Source organism: Fusarium vanettenii (genome assembly GCF_000151355.1).
Source record: "Fusarium vanettenii 77-13-4 chromosome 4 genomic scaffold NECHAsca_3_chr4_2_0, whole genome shotgun sequence".
Classification (NCBI taxonomy): Eukaryota; Fungi; Ascomycota; class Sordariomycetes; order Hypocreales; family Nectriaceae; genus Fusarium; species Fusarium vanettenii.
Genome location: NW_003315879.1, coordinates 459,665 through 477,063, shown reverse-complemented (window position 1 = coordinate 477,063; position 17,399 = coordinate 459,665). Strand labels below are relative to the sequence as shown.

The 17,399-nt window shown below is 54.7% G+C and overlaps 3 protein-coding genes across 3 annotated transcripts; 1 reads left to right on the top strand and 2 right to left on the bottom strand.

Moving 5' to 3' along the window:
- Positions 1-5,941: 5,941 nt before the first annotated feature.
- Positions 5,942-9,560, top strand: NECHADRAFT_38476 (uncharacterized protein; the record flags this gene model as incomplete). Its single annotated transcript, XM_003051953.1, has 3 exons — positions 5,942-6,593; positions 6,685-9,048; positions 9,115-9,560. 3 exons carry the CDS (start codon positions 5,942-5,944, stop codon positions 9,558-9,560), a joined length of 3,462 nt encoding a protein of 1,153 aa, XP_003051999.1.
- Positions 9,561-10,471: 911 nt separating this feature from the next.
- Positions 10,472-12,538, bottom strand: NECHADRAFT_38994 (uncharacterized protein; the record flags this gene model as incomplete). The annotated part of the gene is made up of 3 exons (XM_003051500.1): positions 10,472-11,037; positions 11,068-11,895; positions 12,064-12,538. The coding sequence occupies 3 exons, from the start codon at positions 12,536-12,538 to the stop codon at positions 10,472-10,474; spliced, it is 1,869 nt and encodes a 622-aa protein (XP_003051546.1).
- A 1,643-nt stretch (positions 12,539-14,181) lies between these two features.
- On the bottom strand, positions 14,182-15,970 carry NECHADRAFT_92505 (uncharacterized protein; the record flags this gene model as incomplete). Its single annotated transcript, XM_003051499.1, has 3 exons — positions 14,182-15,515; positions 15,578-15,875; positions 15,908-15,970. 3 exons carry the CDS (start codon positions 15,968-15,970, stop codon positions 14,182-14,184), a joined length of 1,695 nt encoding a protein of 564 aa, XP_003051545.1.
- Positions 15,971-17,399: the final 1,429 nt, after the last annotated feature.

The window sequence follows — 17,399 nt, the reverse complement described above, 5'->3', positions numbered from 1 at the left end:
CTGTCTCGAACCTTAACTCGAGGCTCGAGCAGGGAAGACAAGGGAAAGGAAACGACAGGGGTAACGTCACGGCCGAGAGATGGGGGAGTGGACACAGGGTTCACAAGGCCAGTTGGTGCGAGACATGGGGCGTTCTCTCTTTCTTTTTTTGGGGACTTGTAAGTCTTGCTTGGGTCCGAGTTTCAACGTCAAGGACATGGTCTCTCTCGGGGTTTCTGTCAGTTGTACGTGGGCATATAAAAGGTATGGATGGATGGATGACTGATGTCGAGCCAGAATAACTGGGGATGGATGGTACGTCGACGACGGGAGTTGAAGGCAGTGGTGAGCCCACTGCCGGGTTCACCCTCGTCAGCCCGTCCCAAACCACCGGCTGCTGGTATTGGGTGATATGATACGAAATAGACAAGCCATGACGCGTGCAGCAAGCAGCATGGGAATCTGGGGACTGCAGAAGACAAGGCCATGCCATGCCATGCTTAACAATCTACTCCATAGGTGGCCAAGAATAGAATAATATTACAACAGATATTATGCGACCTGTCGTGCGTCCCGTCTCAAGCTTGATCCCACGTCTCTGGACCGGGTTTCCCAAAAGGGATGTAGTAGGAACACTGAGCAGGGGTTCTGGCGGTCATGGCCATGGTGGGAGACAATGTTTGTCTGCCTGTAGATCCTCTTCTCTCCGCTGACAACATTGTTTCAACCTTGAGCAAGAAAGTGCACAACTCGAGAGTCGGAGACTGGGATATCCGTAAGGGCACTGACTCGCCTCCAACGGTGCGGCGGCGATCTACCAGGGGTGAGCAAACACCAAGCGAAACAGGGCCTCACACTAAGATCTCTGATACCCGCAAGGGAAGGGAACCAAAGGGTAACACACGGTCCAACGTGGAGAGCGACCTGAAACAAGACGACGCGATGGATATCCGACGCCGATCAGCGACCAGACCAGAGATATGCATAGGTAGTGGTTTGCCATGATCGGAAACTTGGGCGCAGCCACGATCTTGAGGCGCGCCGTCTTGTGTCAGGTAGACAGAGGTTGAACAAAGTGTGCTTGAGCGCACCTCATGCGGAGACGTGCATGAGCATGATTACCCAGACGGGCGAACAGAGTGCCTTGATTAGCGCAGATGCAGCAGGATGAGCAGTTTTGGGTGAAGCACAAGGAATCAAAAAGAATGCTCAAGGGACAAAAACCACGTGGTTGATCCAGCAAGACACACAGCTTGGTGGACCATGTGTGGTGGTCCTCTTGGTGCAGGATGAGTTGTCAGTGTCCAAAATACACTGACTTATCAGCACTAGAGATAGAAGGCCAGGAGACGTGGCTCACTCAACCTGGAGAGAATGGCCTGGTCAGCTATCTGGTCGGGTCTGGCTGCCATGGCAGAGAATCCAATCTTTCAAACAACACCATGGCGCGCTTGGTAGGCGGCCAATCCGATTACCGACTGGCGTCTAAAGATGAATAGGAGGCGTGTGCGTGCCTGTGACTCCACGAGGCCGAGGCCAATTGAGGCGTCAAGGTGACGGACGGGATGGCAGTGGGAGAGAGCCTGGACCATCGCATCGGGACAAGGGAGTTGTTCGTCTTGATGTCCCCAGGCTGTTGTTTCTGTTCCCGATATCCATACTGTTTCCTTGGCCGGACCTAGGCCGACGAGGGGATCAGATTGGCCGACAACACGAACCATGTACACAAACAAATCATCCTTCCATGGGTGGAGAGAGTCGGTCTCGTTCTCGCGTGTCTCGCTGCGCTGCGCTGCGTCTCTGGCGTCTTCCGTACCTGCATCAGAGCCTGGCTCGTGCTTTCGTATTCCCACCAGGGCCCGTCAGGGGCGCATTGCTTAGGGCGACCTGGCGTTGGCGCGCTCTTTGGGCTGGGCGGGCTGTCTTGGGTGCAGGTAGCCCCTGGACTAGGACCGACGAGGGCGGCGGCGGCGGCGGCGGCGGCGGCCCCTCAAACGATTCTGTGCCCGATTTATCCACGGTCTCGAGGTCGCACATGAGGTGGATTATGGGAGAAGGGAGATAACAGGGGCGGCGTCAGAAAGAAAGGAGAAGGGCTCGTATTGAAGAGCAACATCGGATGCAACAAGAGTTGAGGTTCCGTGGATGCTCCGTAGACAGAGAAGCTCAGCAGCACCTGCTCTGTAAATCAGTATCTGACAAGACTGGCCAATCATCGCTGTGCCTCAAGCAGGCGTCGTGTAAGAGGCAGGAGATGCCCGAATTCGAAGTGATCTGCAGGGTTTTATCGACTTTGGGTCCCTCGAGCGCGACTATCCCACGACGTACCTGCCTCCCTCGTGCAACTTCACGTCGATCAGGGATTTGGGATGGATGTCAGTCATGGTTGCCCACGCACGCACGTGCAGAAAGCCCAATTCAGTTCATCTTTATCCTTGCTTAGCAGATGAAGCTAACAAGCAAGTTACTGCCTCACATCCGCGGGATGAAGCCCAAGTACTGTGTACTTTCACTTCCTTTATCTGCTTTTGGCTGCCTGGGTCATCTCTGTCATTGCGGAGAGGGAGCCAGAGAGTCGAGGGGCGGTATGAAAAAAGGACGCCATCATCAACCCACCGCGCTAGGTTGGGGGTCGGCTGTTAGCCTCGTTAGACTAGAACTGACGTAGGCCCAGCTGCCTTCAACAGTTTGTTCCAAAGAAGAAGCAAAGAAGGTGAAAATAGCGAAAAGGAGGCGAAATGGAGGAAGGAAGCGAAAGCACAGTAAGAAAAAAAAAAGCAAATATTACAGAAGCGAAAGAGGAAAGGACGACCATGCAAGCACAAGCTGCAAATCCATAGCCAGCCAGACAGACACAGTCTTTGATGTCGACGGAGCGTTTGGGGCGTCCCCATCTGCACAAGAACGGTGAGGGTGGGATTGAGATGGGGGAAGGAGCGCCTTGCGTGCCCACCTGCGCACTTAGCCAGCCGAGGCGCTCAGCCAGCTCCAATCGGGTTTTTATTGGCAAGTCGATTTCCTAGGCAGGCAGGAAGGAGCGTTGGACAGGCACAGGCACGACAGGGCATGCCCAGACCCAGACCCAGACTTGGTTCAACAACAGTCACTCACTGCACTGCACATCTCCCACCCCGGGTTTCAGCATCCGGCTCATAATCATGCATCCATTTCTTGTTGTATTTCCCAAAGGAGCACAAACGACGCCTTATTCAATACTTTAATGCACTGCACCGCATTAGCCGTCGCGCCAACCGTGGTTCCGGGGTGATATTGCCTGCCCTTTCCATTCACTTCAGATCTGCCTGCCTGCAACGGGAGCAGAAACTGGGACTCAAGCCCGGGCCCGGACCCGGAAATATGGGTCCTGTACGAGCTCCTGATTCTGCTACTGCACCCGGCGCTGCAACCACAACTGCATCGTAGTGCTGTCGGTCGACTAATCACTTATTGGATCCCAGTGAAAGCAGGGAGTTTCTCATCAGTGATCCGGAACCACAAGCAAACCTGTGTGTTGTGCTGTGCTGTGTGGCTTTGCCTCGAAACGACAGCGCACCACACCACACCTATTTTTGTGCTGACCATAATCCAAGCAGGGCCGTATCGGGCGCGAGGGAGTCATAGCCCAGGACGAACAACTCATCGGTTGAGAGAGCCATCGAGCCGTGATGGGTGCCGTCTCGCCGACTTACTGCCCAAAGCATGCATGTTCCTAGTGTCGCTGATGCAGAAGTAGAGGCAGAGGCGGAAACAGTCGTAGGTGCACCCACTAGCGGTTGACGCTCATATCATCCGCAGAGTAGTATCCGTTGCATGGTCTCATGGTCACGATCAAGCATATCTCAGAGGGTCAAACTTGGGGCTTATATGTCCATATCCAACGGCCAACCAACTCCATCGCCCAACCAACTTCGTCATGACCTCTGGCTATGTTGGCTCACCTCGCTCAGCTCACGGAGCACCTTTGCCTTAGCTGATGGAGCCGAGACGGAGACCAAGTGGGATTCGTCCATGGGGGAAAGACAAGACATGGAGGTCAGACTGGGACGAGACAGAATGAGGTACCTCCTCTGCCGCACGATAAACGCGCGACTCTGCAGGTACCTCGAACTGAACGGGTTGGTGGGGGAGAAGCGCCCACACGAGAGATACAAGCCATGGACCATGGTACATGACTGACCCCGGCCGTGAGAACCAATGCATGCACCAACGGAGCACCACAGAAATCCATCATGGCCCGTGGAGCCGCTGGCGCAAAGGTTTGCTTGCTTGGCTTGGCCCCCTGAGGCTGATGGTACCTGGATCGAGCTGGTTTGGGGGGTTACCTGATGCCGGGCGCAGGCGGCACCGCACAGCAGAACGGTCGGTACTGTACGTTGTTGGTAAGCGGAAGTGCTGGGCTGCACTGTTTGGATGGGCAGATGTGATCTGGATGGATGCATCATCGAAAGGTGCGTAGGGACGGCGTGTTTCTGAAGATCGACGCCCATTTTCTTGGTTGCGGCCGCCTACGGATATCAAACCGTCAGAAAAGGCACGGATACATTCCGACACTGTACCATTTCATTCAGGGTTTACGGCGACGGGAACGAGACGGCCATTGCTGCTGACTCGGATGCAGATGGTGTAAAGGCATTGGCCCCTTGTCAGGTATGCGCTGTGTTTAGGTGTGGTGGTGGTGGGTGGTGGTGGTGGTGATGCTGCCGTGCCCAGAGCCCGAACCCAGCGGTGAGTCTCATCAGTGGTTGGCCCTAACTGATGATGGATGGTGGGTGACGGGAAGCTCACTCCAGGAGGTTATCACGCCCTCAATGGACTGGTGCCAGGCGCATTTCTCAGTGGTCCCCTAAAATCGGTCCCCCTACCACACTGCAGCCCTACTTGGTATGGACGCTCTTGGTGGGTGGTTGCCCCTAGAAGCCCTCCCGGGAAGCCCCTGGACTATCAGTCGCCTAAATGCCCGGGCTGCCGTTGCTCCAGCCCCAGAGGCCGAAGGCGTCCAAGAGGTGACGGAACTGGACCCTACAATCCGCCATTTTACGACTAAAGAAGGCACCCTGCGTCAGACACCCCGGTCGTTTTTCTGATGGCCCAGGCTTGCTTGTTCGCCTTGGGTGGATTGGACGTGGATGTATCGGATACCGCTGCCACCAAGTACCCCGTACCCATCCATCTGCTATCCACGGGCGTCCACGTCCCAGCCAGGCCTCGTCCGGGTCGAGCTCAGGCAGTAGGTACCTATAACCAGTACCAAGCAGGTACCAAGCACCAGCCAGCAGGCCCAGCACTGGCACTGACTGACGGATCGACGCCAAATCCTCGTCGTCTCTCTCGCTCTCTCTCCTGTTCTATCCGCCCGGGCTCATCTCATTCTCCCATCATCATCAACTTCTCTTTTTTTCTTTCTTTCTTCTTTTCCTTTCCCTATTCACTCGGCTCGGATTCCCGGTGTTAATCGTGTCGTGCCTTATTCTCACTTGGGCTGTTGCTGTTGTTTGGGTTGCATCATTCGAACCTGAACCCTTCGCCCCAGACCCAACTTTTGGCTCGCTCACGAACGAACGAACGGCGCTGGGCGACTGGCTCACCTCGCCAGTTTCTCGACCTTGGCCCCTCCTCGTCCACGTCCGCATCGAGTCGAGTTCTTTCTGCCAGCCAGACTTAGCATAGAGCTTCCCGTCGCCTAGAGTAAGTCGCTCAAGCTTGAATTTACCTTACCGCCTACCGCCGCCGTTGCCGCCCTCGCTCGATAATCCGTCTTTCGCTGCTGGTCTTGTCGTCCATGGCCTAACCGAAACCCCAGCAACCTGAAATTTGTCGGTCGCGGACCTCTTCACACCCCAACCAGAGCAGAGCGAGACGAGCAGCACAGTCGACGACTGCTCCCCCGCCGCTCTCCGCCCTCACGACCCCCGATTACTCCAACCTTGCCCATTTGCGGCCTAATAGCGACAATTGACATGTCATGGAGAACTCTTCGACCCCTCTCGCCGACTATTTCTGGATCGCCGGCGTAGAGTCGGTGTCCATCCACGACCCCGCGTCGCAGCCAGTCCCCGTCGTTCCTGTCGAGTCCACCATCGCCGAGGATGGCGAGCCTGAAGATGATTATGCCAACGGCTCCCAGGCCAGGGTCAACGCACGACACTCGCGGCACAGTTCCTCCAACCGACTCTCCAGGATATCTCTCACCGACCGATTCTCTGTGCACACACTCGAGGAGAACGACGGCAACACCAAGAGCAACCGCAGTAGCGCCACTATTCGCCCTGTGAATCCCCCCAACTTCGGTGCAACCAATGGAGGGGCCAATTCCACCGGTACCCCCAGCGGCATCCTGGGCGAAGGTTCCATGCTCATGGGCGACTTTGATTTTGATAAGGCCCTTGTCAAATTTGCGGCCGAGCGCGAGGTCTTTCTCGAGGATCTGACCTTCAGTGCTGGCGCAAAAGTCCAGGCTCGGGCACCGATGGTGAACCCTAGAGCCGAGAGGATCAAAGCAGAGGAGAGCGATAGCGGCAGACTGAGTCCTCTCAGAAGCATTAAGGGTAGCATCCGCCGCAAGATGAGTTTTAGGGACATGAACAGCTTGCGCAAGCAACCCAGCACCAGAGCGAGTGCAAGCCGAGCAGGTTCGTCTTTTACATCTTCTCGGCGCTCCTGTTTGTGCGCCCCATCCTTTGTATTGTAACTTTGGCTAACTTGCAGATGCAGCCTCGATCCGTACCGCGAAGCGTCTCAGCAACTATAATTCTGTGATCCCACCGCCCGAGCCCCTCAACACCGATCCTGATATGCACCCCCTCAAGCGACGATATGAGCCTGTTCTACTTGACCGATATCCTCCCCAGGAGGCTATGGATGAGATTTCCAGGCGTGGAAAATTCCCCGACTACGTGCCGATGTTTGCCTTTCCCAACGACATTCAGATTGTGTCCTCGGATGATCGGCCACGATCGACATGGCACGGCTTCACCATGACCTCTGACGATAACAGCAAGCTGTACGGTATTACCATCATCATCTGGACTGCTCTGACTGCCGACGTCGCCGAGGAGGTGGAACAAAGGTGCGAGCAATGGCGACAGAGCCACATGTCTGAAGAGGAGCGAGAGCTAGCAGCGAGCCTGGGAGTTCGACTGGCTGGTGAGCGGACACACCTCTCGCAGCTTCTCGCCAAGCTGCCCACGATCCCATCAGGCTCTCCAGCGCGTGAGAGGCTTGAAGACGAGATCAGCACGGTGGAGGAAAAGATCACCCTCATGACGGATATGCTTCGGCCCCTGAGACATGGTGCTGCATCCAAGATTGAGGGCCTCACCACCGGCGAGAGCGGACTCTGGACACCTCGTGCTTACGGTATTCTGGGACGAGACCCGGCCAACATGTCGTTCTGGAAGGAATGGCTCAAGGCCATTGTCACGCCCATGACAGACGGCGGTGTGCTGAGAATACCCCCGAGCTCGCCCAAGGTTGGGCGCTGGCAGCCCCTGGAGCGGTACGTTGTCAACCTGTGCACCGAGGCGTTCAACCCCCTGGGATCCAAGACCCAGGTTGAGCTGGGTGTTCGAGAGCTACGGCTCTATGCTCGAAAGGAGGCCGAGAACGAGCTCCCGGGCTCACGAACCATTGATCTCTATGCTCTGTTCAGGTGTCTGTCGCTGGAGAACATTGTTGCGCTGTTCGAGTACGCCATGTCGGAATCCCGCATCATCTTTCTCTCGTCTCACACGAGCATGCTGCACCTTGCATGTCATGCCTTGGCTAATCTGCTCTATCCACTCAAGTGGGCGAGCATCTTCATCCCTGTTCTTCCCGCACGACTCTTGTCGGCCCTCGAGGCGCCTTGCCCCTATATTGTAGGCATTGAGCGACGATACGACAAGATCGAGCTGCCCGAGGATGACTATGTCCTGGTCGACCTGGACAAGGATACCATCGATGCCACCTCGCAGCCGGTCCGCCTCCCACGTCAAGCCCGCAGGAAACTCATGTCCCTGCTGCAGGTTGCGGCGCCACACAAGCTTCGATATGGTGTCACGACAGGACCTCCTCCATATGCCATGGAGTCATTCCCCTACGATGCGTTCTCCAGTGAGAATGGCGCCCTTTTCAGGTCACCAACTTCCAAGAGCACCTTGGGCAAGTGGGTGTCTCAGAACTCTTCGGGCTTTGGAGAGGCGGATCTGACAAACGAGATCCAGCCGCCAGTCTTCAATGCTTTTGCTACCGCCTTGGTGGAAAATGGCAGATCGGACAGACCCAGCACTAGCAAGTCTGGCAAGACCAGCCCGCAGTCCTCGGTGTCTCCAGTCTCGATGAACTTCCCTCCCATGCCTTCAACTCCAGTGTCCCGAAGCGACTCCGGGTTTGCGCTTGCAGCCACCCTCCGAGAGAAGCGATCAGGACATTTCGGAGAAGAGAAGATGCGACGCAGCTCGTCTTTTGGCCTGGATAAGCACCAGCCATTCCATAAACCGAGCCTCCCGTTCCTCAATGGCCACCAGGCCAACCTGTCCATCTCGGCCATCTCTGTGGACTCCCAGACATCGTTCGGAGGAGGCTATGGAGGCGGATACGGCGGAAGTGGATATGGCGGCGGCGGCGGCGGCGGCTACGCTCCCTCGACGTACGCACAGTCGACACTGGCCGCGTCAACCATCATGCCCAGCATGCAGATCCAGCCTGTGCGGAACACGGAGACAACTGTCTGGGTTGAGGGCCACTGCTTCAACTGGATCCCCAGGGACAACACATCCATCTGCACCATCTGCAACGAACACGCCGAGGGAGATGGCATCTACATGTGCAATGCCTGCAAGACCTGTTCCCACGGCAGATGCCTCGGCCACGTCTCCGTTGTCTGTCCCGAGGCCTTCCATGCAGACCGCGTCCGGGCGGCGTTTGTCCGATGCCAGGCGAGCTTGTTGTACACATACCGCAAATATCTTGGACGGCCCTCGCGTCAGCAAAAGAGCAATGGCCAGCTGTACGCCTTTGATATGGAGGGTTTCATGAAGAGTCTCCCGTACGAGCAGCACGACTACGCTGTCATGATGCGAGAAACACAGTGTAAGTCAAGCCACGTCACATATGTTTAACCTTTGGACGGTCTGATGCTAATCTGGAACTAAAAAGGCTTCAACGAGTTTATTCATGACCGAGAGATCCACCCCGCCAATGCATCGGCGATCCGTCTATTCGACGAAATCATCATGGCCAAGAGAGCCCGAGGCAGGACCGGTCTGTCGACAGGTCTCTCCCGTCTCTCCACCATCCGAGCCTCTCACGGTGCCTCTCTGCACGCCGGCAGCTTTGCTCCTCCCAACCGCGGCGGCAAGGTGCCGCATTTCCTTGGCGACACATCCGACCACATTTGGCGGACAGCCTCAGTGCCACTGCCCAAGGGCAACTTCCCGGGCGAGTACCGATCTGTGGTGACCCGTATTCCCGCCCGCCTCGACCGGTCTCTCATGCGGGAACCCCGTTCCATCCAGGGAATGCCCCGTGTCGAGCCACGAGGCGCCCGTGGCCTGATCCGAAAGCAGGTTCCCAGCATGCTTGGCACCACCCCTCCAACTTGAGACATAGAATGTGCGACAGGAGAACATTTCTTTTATTGATGGAAGCAAAGAGCCCGGGAGCTCGGAGCCGATCATCCAACCAGCAGCCCCCTTCCGTCGGTGATGCTGAAACCCATACACATAATGGTGTGACACCTCCCCCTTTTTCGCTCAAAGGTAGCCTTGAAGGGGGGGTGATCCAATGACAAAGATGAAGAATGGAAAATAAAGGGAGAAATCACCATGTACGATACCACGTTTGTAATTTAGGATGACGACCACCTCAGCAACGAAAAGTGGTGTATAGCTGGCCGGCCACGAGATGGAGTCGACAAGATCAAAGGGAAGGGAAGGGAAGGGATGTCGACGAGAAGGGACAAACAAACAGAAGCCACCCAAGGGAAAGAAGAGGTAGATTGAAGGGTGAGCCTGTTCGAAGAAAGATGGAGCAGAGCAAAGAAAGAGAGAGAGAGAAAAAAAGAGGACATTGCGCCCCCGATAGACACGTGTTTTGGATTCCCCGGGCTGTTTCAATCTGGCCCGAAGCCTTGCTTGGTTCGCATTTCTTGTCTGGAGCATACAGAAGAGAGGGGGAGAAAGAGAGGCATACACTGGAGTAAGCATATGGTATCCATCAGCATGAGCGAGCATACAAGGAGCGAGGGGGCGGTGGTGCTGTGCACTCTGGGTTGGGCTTGACTGGTTTTTACATAAGACGTTTATATCTGTGCTTGAGCCATACGGACGCATACCTAGAATGTCCTGGCTAACTGTTAATCTTACACAAAGCTTCATCCTCGCATCAAACTAAAAGGCTACTCTTCCTCTTCCCCAACTGCCTACCCCCGAGCAATGATACCTCCCCGTTGGGACCTCGCATGACGGCCAGCACTTACCTCATTCTAAGCGGTCCTGCGTGGCTTGTCCGCCTTCTAGGCGTCCATGCTCAAGTCCTCCCAGCCAATATCCTTGAGTATCTTGCCAGTCAGGGTCGAATAGCGCAAGTGTCCCTTCACAAGGTCGCTAACATTGTGGTTCTCAACACCATCCGCGCCCTGGATTTGCTGAAGGCCCGCCACACCAAAGTGGATGTTCGAAGTGCGATACAAAAAGCCAAGAAGATAGTCACTCTCCGAGTAGACATTGACCAGGCGGCCAGACACGACGCTCTTCAGCGTCAACCAAACTCGGCTCTCGGAGGGCGCAGGTGTGCCCATCAACACGACCGAATCGACGATGCCAAACTGACGGCGCTCAGCTAGGACCATCAGACAGACATAGATGGCCCGAGCCGCCAGACTATAACCCATCAGAGACACGGGACGATCACCTTGGATCTTGCTGCGCATGATGGCGTCTGCAAGCACCACACCCGCCTTTTCAGCGCGAACCATGCCGATGCTCCAGGGGTTGTCGATTATCTTGCTGACTTTCATAAGCTCTGCAGGCCAAGATGCCTCAATGAGACTCGTGAATACTATAGTAATGTTAGGACCGGCTTGCTCGTACTTCTGAGGTTATGACTTACTGGTTCGCGAAGTGACGGCCTTCTTTGCTACTGCCCACGCTGAGCTTCGGACAACAGTCTCAAGCGCACCTCCCAGACTCTGAAGAGCACTCATTTCCCACCGCAGGACGTAAACCTCTGCATGGTCACCGAGGTACTTCCAGGGTCGAGCAATGTCTTCTTTCTCGGTGACCCAACCGTTTACCGCGATGATCACTCGGAGTCGTCGGCTCTTGGCTGGGATGGCTTTGGCGTCCACGTAGTCCTCGGGCGTGCCTCGGATGGGAACAATGCCAAAGTCCTGGATCTCACGAGAGAATGACTCGATCATCTTGCCAGTCGGTCTCGTTCCATAGATTCCAAACAACGAGCCTGCAGCAATGCCATTGTCAGACATGGGCCCCAACAAGCCCGCAGCCGCAGGCAGTCTTAGCCCATGACCGCCGTGGGTAGTCCCAATACCTGCAGCAATGAGCTGCGCTCCGAGTCGAAAGGGTCCGGTCATAGAAGCCAAGCGCGCCTTGGTTTTCCCAACAGGCTTGGTCTCATCTTGCTTTTGTTCAGTGGCCTGCTCGGCGGCCACGTCGACAGCAAGCTGACTCAATCCCTGCGCAATGCGTTTTTCTTCCTCCTGAAGGAACTTCAACGGAAGGTTCAGAGAAGAAGTGAGGTTGAGAAGAAGGAGACGGGCGTAGGCGCTGTACTCTTGGAGTGAAAGTACCATGAGAAGCGAAATATGAAGCAAAAGCTTTCGTTTCTCAACGGGAAGTGTCCAGAGCGAGGTCGGGATTGGTGGGAATCGACGAGATAGGTCACGGTCGATGTGATTTGAGGGGGTTTTGAGAGGGCCTAACACGCGTTAGTTTCCATGACTTATAAGTATAGTTGGAACCAAGAAATAGTAGAATGTATACGAACCAGTAGTTTCATTTTCCGACTTGCCAGTTGTCACTGTAAGCCCTCCACGACCGCCTCTGCCACCGCGGCCAGCGCGACCACCTCTTACACCTCGAGTACTGCCACGCCCACGCCCACGAATATTAGTTTGAGGAGCATTGGCTTCCATGACACTCAAGTCCCGGAAACGCTGCATGGTGATCGTCTGCCACTTTCGGTAGAAGAGGAGAGCCTCTTTCTTGAGCTCCCTGAGTTGAGGCGTGATCTCTGCATCTCCCTTCTCTCCAGACTCGGTTACCTTGGGACTTGGCTGAGGCACCTGCGTTGCTCTCTTGACTTGGGACGAAAGCTTGGGGTTGGCATTCTCCTTTGTGTTGCGGAGTGACAGGGCCAATAATTGGTGATGGCCAATGTCCTGATCCCCAAGAATGGGGGTAACGGGAGGAGAATCGAAGATGATACTGATGTCGTTGTGAAGCTTCTCGGTTATAGCATTGATCAGCGTAACCAAATCATTTCTCTCAACAGGTGAGATAGCTCCGGTCACGTCAACGGGACGGCGAGGAGCCGGACTTCCTCGACCGCCTCGACCCATGATGCCGCCGTCGTAGGAGAGTTGGTGTAGTGCTGAGCAAAGATAGGAGATGCGAGAGCCTGAACTGATGGAGACGACCGATCGTCTGTAGACTCTTGTAGGCAAATAACGGAAGGACTCTGAGTGATCAAGATGATGTTATCGCGAGAACCTCGATGACCAAGGGCGAACAAGTTGCTAAAGGTCGAGCTTTGGAAGTCCAGGGAGAAGCAGAAGCTGCATCATCAGATGAAAAGCAGCCAGTACTTCTTTCTCCTGCAAACCGAGTTGCTGCCAATAGAAGTCATCTCATTCACGAGATTGAAGAGGGTCGGACAGAAGACGTAAACAAGGAGGAGAGGGTCTCTCTCCGTTGGGATGAATGAATGAAAGAAGGAGACAATGGGAGGAGAACGCAAACAGGAAGGAAGCAACGGACTCGCCGATAAACAGAAGGTACAAGGGAGAATAAAGAGAAGGAGAGGAGAGAAAGGGGAGAGAAGACAGAGAGTAAAAGCAGGTAAAGGCAGGCACGACCGCACATCAAATGATGGAAGGTGCGATGCGATGGTGGTGGGTGGGTGGTTGCCCCAATATCTGGTTGGGTATGCCAGAAGCCGCGAGTGACAGGTGAAAGGGAAGGATCGGAAGGAGGGAGACGAGGTGAGTGGAAGAGGAGAGAATATCGGGGCGATGCGGTGCACCTTTGATGCTTCACCAGCTCTCTGGTCCTTTTCCTTGGCTGGGGCTGGCGTTGCGTTGCCGGCTGTCTGCCAGTGCTGCCAGCTGGCTGCCGGATGTGACCACATGATGCTGCCGGCTCTCTGGTACTCTCTTCTGCTGCCTCTCTACGGGACAAACGCGGATAAGGGAGTTTCACAATGTACGATGCATCCAAGGTCGTCATTCATTCAATGCTTTGATCTGTGAAGTGTAAGAGATAGCATTGCTTGGTCAGAGTCATCAAAGACCGAGTCACTTGCACCCAACTCTCTTCCGCCAGTGAAACTCTGGGCGTGAATTTGTTTGCTACAATGTCTGTTCGTGGTTTCATTCATGCTTGTCGATACTCGTCACGGCTCTTTGACTAGTCTACTGACAAGCAAGTGGCGAGATAGGGGGCTTGTATCTCCGCAACTTGTGCGACTAGGGAACGGAGCTTGTTCAGTTCGGCCATTGGCTAAGCGAGGGATAAAGAAGACTACATAGGCCTTGTAAATACATAGTAAATGTCAATAGCTTTACGTATAGCTCTAACCAGCCTTGCTGAGCTCGAATCTCAACTACGAGCTCCCTCAACACTCAGCTCGACCCAAACTCCCATAGCACCACGACACCCATTAGTGACGCAGGAGGCTTCGGTCTTGTTTTCCGTACGTCGTGAAAAGTCGAGGTGCCAGCTCACCCAAGCAATCATGGTGTTGTGTAACCAAATTTCGGTAGAAGCATCGGTGAGCACGACACCGGACGGAAGAGGGCCTGCCCCGAATCGAATCGACTCGCCTGCCGTTGCCCATGAGAAAAAAGAAAGACCGGTATCCGATCTTGACGTGCCTGACATCATTCTCGATTTGATTCGGTTGAATGAGTGCGTACACGATGTTGGCTGGTCCTTGTCATGGCCATGCGGCAGACCGAACACATGGCACAAAGTCACGACAACTTCATTCTTCTCCCATTTCGTGGTATCTCTGGTGCGCCGCTACAGCAAACGGGGGGATCGCATGTCCACAGATAGGACATGAAACATTCTCCTCCATGCTCCAACCCGTCGCCTCCTCATCGCCATCGTCACACTCATCCTCCGATCTCGCAGGCTCCTCTACCTCATCCTCCTGATCTGGAATTACCTGGAACGGCCTCAGCACTTCATCCTGACGCCTGAACATGGCAGATATGTCCCTGCCTGCTCCCGTCTTGTCATCCGCTGCACCGGCCACCATATTCGCCACACAAATGTTGAGCATCTGCAAGTTCCACCGGTGCCCCTTTTCGGGCGAAAGGCGCCGCAGAAGTGGGAGCAACGACTCCGAAACGAGCCGCTCTGCGATGCGATCAATGTCATCTTTAACATCAAAGACGAAGTTTGGAAGGGGTGCTGATCTAGAAACCCGTCCGGAATTGTGGCTTTGGGCTGATTGTAGTTGTGCCCAAGACCTGACCGAGAGACGCAACGTCTTTGGCCGGGCGATCCATCTTTGAGAACCTGGAACGTCAGAGTTCTGATCGGGAACCAGCAGGTCCACCCTCATTCTCCTAACCAACGAGCAAGACAGTTTGTGGAGCTCTTCTGTAATCTGCGGGACAGTTTCCAAGCCTTTATAGGTGTCCTCGATACTGATCTGGCTTGGCATGTCGCTAGCCTCCTTGACCTCAGTCGGGTCGACGCCGTGAAGTAGACCCCATATTCTAGACCCTACACCCTTTTCAGCACCAGGACCCATGAGTAGAGTCTCTATTATCCCAGGTGAGATGTTGGGATGAAGCCGGACTTGGCCTACAGTCACGGGCACGTCTCTCATTTCTGGCATTTCTGGCATGGCCGCACTCATGTCAGCACCCACATGACCCCCGAGAACCTCGACTATTTTGAAGCCCAGACCAGGTATCTTTCTAAGTTTATGGTCATCCAGAAACGCGATAGCTTCGTCCTGGGTCAAGGCCAGCAGCGTCGTCTGGTTCCTCGGTTTGTTATTGCCACCCACGAGCTTGCTGAGCATCTTGTTGGTTGCTATGCCGCAAGTTGACGTAAACCCAAATTTCTCTTCTATTTGGAGACGCAAGAATTGGGCAAAATGCGAGCCAAGGAGGAGGCGCAGGTAAGCGGGACTCTCAGTGTCAAGGTCCTGGGAGGCTGTGTCCTGGACACAGCCCGCGATGCTAGTCAGATCGCACTGAAAGCCCCGCTCCGGATCTTGTTTCGAAAGGCAAAAGAACGAGTCTGCCAGGGATGCCTTGTTGAGGCAAAGCAGGTTGTATTCGACGATATCTGTGACATCTGGCGGGTCGTGGCCTTAGTTGAGACTACCTATTTTAAGCAAGCCTGGCGAGACAACATACCCATAAAGACCTCATCAAACCCAAGGCGCTCAACCTTGTGATTCCACGAAAAGGTCTTGAAATAGTTGAAGAGAATTTTGCTCGTATCGCGGAATGGCGTGAGATCCTCACCATCCATCAGGACAAGCTCCGGACACAAGCGCTTGGCCTCGGAAACCGACATGAGCTTCTTGAGGCCAAGAGCACGAGCATTGTAGTTGCATGTTGACAGGCAATTCTTCTGCTTGACGCCCACCGGTAGCTTCTTGAGTGCCGGGTTCTTGTTCTCAAAGACCTGGGCGTAGAAGCAGTCGTAATCCTATGGCTGATGTGTAAGCACGAGCGGCCGACGGGGGCTGCGACGGATCGGAGGTGAGACGCACGAATTGTAAAATGACTCGGTCGTTGTTCCATCGAGGCCTTTTTTTATTCGGAGTCTCCATGGTTGACCGGGATTCATCGAGTTGAAGAGATGGGGGCCATGCAGACGGGATGCGTGCACCGCGAGATTTGTCTTGCGCGGGAGAGGTTACAGGAGACGGGGAGAGATTGGTAAGGATCCAATAACTTGACTCTGACCGCCAAACAGAATGTTGGTTTTGTATGTGAATACATTCACATCAGCAAACACTTATAATGAAGATAGACAGAGTTGATTGTAATTGGTGAAGCATCCATCATCTCTCAATTCACGGTACCTCCCGTACCCGTACCCGTTGTTGCCCAGAGCCACTGGCAGAGGTCCAGCCTGCGCCTGCCCGTTCGGGCCGCTGCAGCTGCCTGTGCCTGAGGCCCCGACCACTCAGCGTCCAAGGAGAGTCGTGCAGCTTCATCCCATACACGGATAGACCTTGATCTTGGCGATGCTCCATCAATCTCTTTACTCCAAACATGATGGGATTTTAATCCAAAACACGTTCATCTGTATTTCAACTGGCGGTGATGGCCCCTGCCTGTCACCAAGACTATCCTAGAGCCAAGTCACCGCCCCCAAGCGCGCCAAACCTCCAACGTCTCAACAAGCGCGCCCAACATGTGTTTCAATCGTGATCGACGAGCTGCAGGATGAACCCGCCAGACGGATGCGAGATAGCTGCGAGGGAATGGCCTCTAGTGTCATCTGAGACATGACCCAGCAAAGACATGGAGCAGCAGGTCAGATGTCGACGCCAACCTCCATGTTGATGCCAGTCATTAGTGCAGCAGGGTCAGACAGATACGATAGACGCGATGCGATGCGATGCCATGTCTGGCAAAGACTCTCCAGTCACCCTCCTTCCCCGGCTCGCTTCCGAAGTCAATGTCTCGGTCTCGGTCTTGTCCCCGCTCTTGACCCTTGCACGCGAAAGAAAAAAAGCCAAGCACCCACTACATGTTGCTGGGTCGTTTCGACCATCCACGATTGCGCTGTAGCCGCCGACCTGACGCCCAAGATGCACAGAGACGTCTAGTTGGACCCATCGGCTGCAATGTCGCTGGTCTTGCAGTTGAGCAAGACAGACAGACGTGCCCACCGCATTTTGACTTTCCCACCACCCAGTTTTTGTTTCTCAAGTCTGCCCTATTGATCGATATCCGTGTACGTCGGCACTCGCTCAAGGACACGCAGCCACAGTCGCAAAAATACAGATTACGTCTACCAGTCAGCCCTAGACCATCCGTAATTTTACAAAAAAAGGTCTGGCGTACTCAAGACATGGGAAAGCCCTGCCGGATCATGGCTTGGATCATCGTGTCAGTAGGCTGAGCAGAGGTTGACCCCACCGTCATCTGCTCGCCAAATGCACCGTCAGATCTCCTCTCCTTGCTCATGGCTTACTGAAACTCGTCCGGTTTTGGCTCC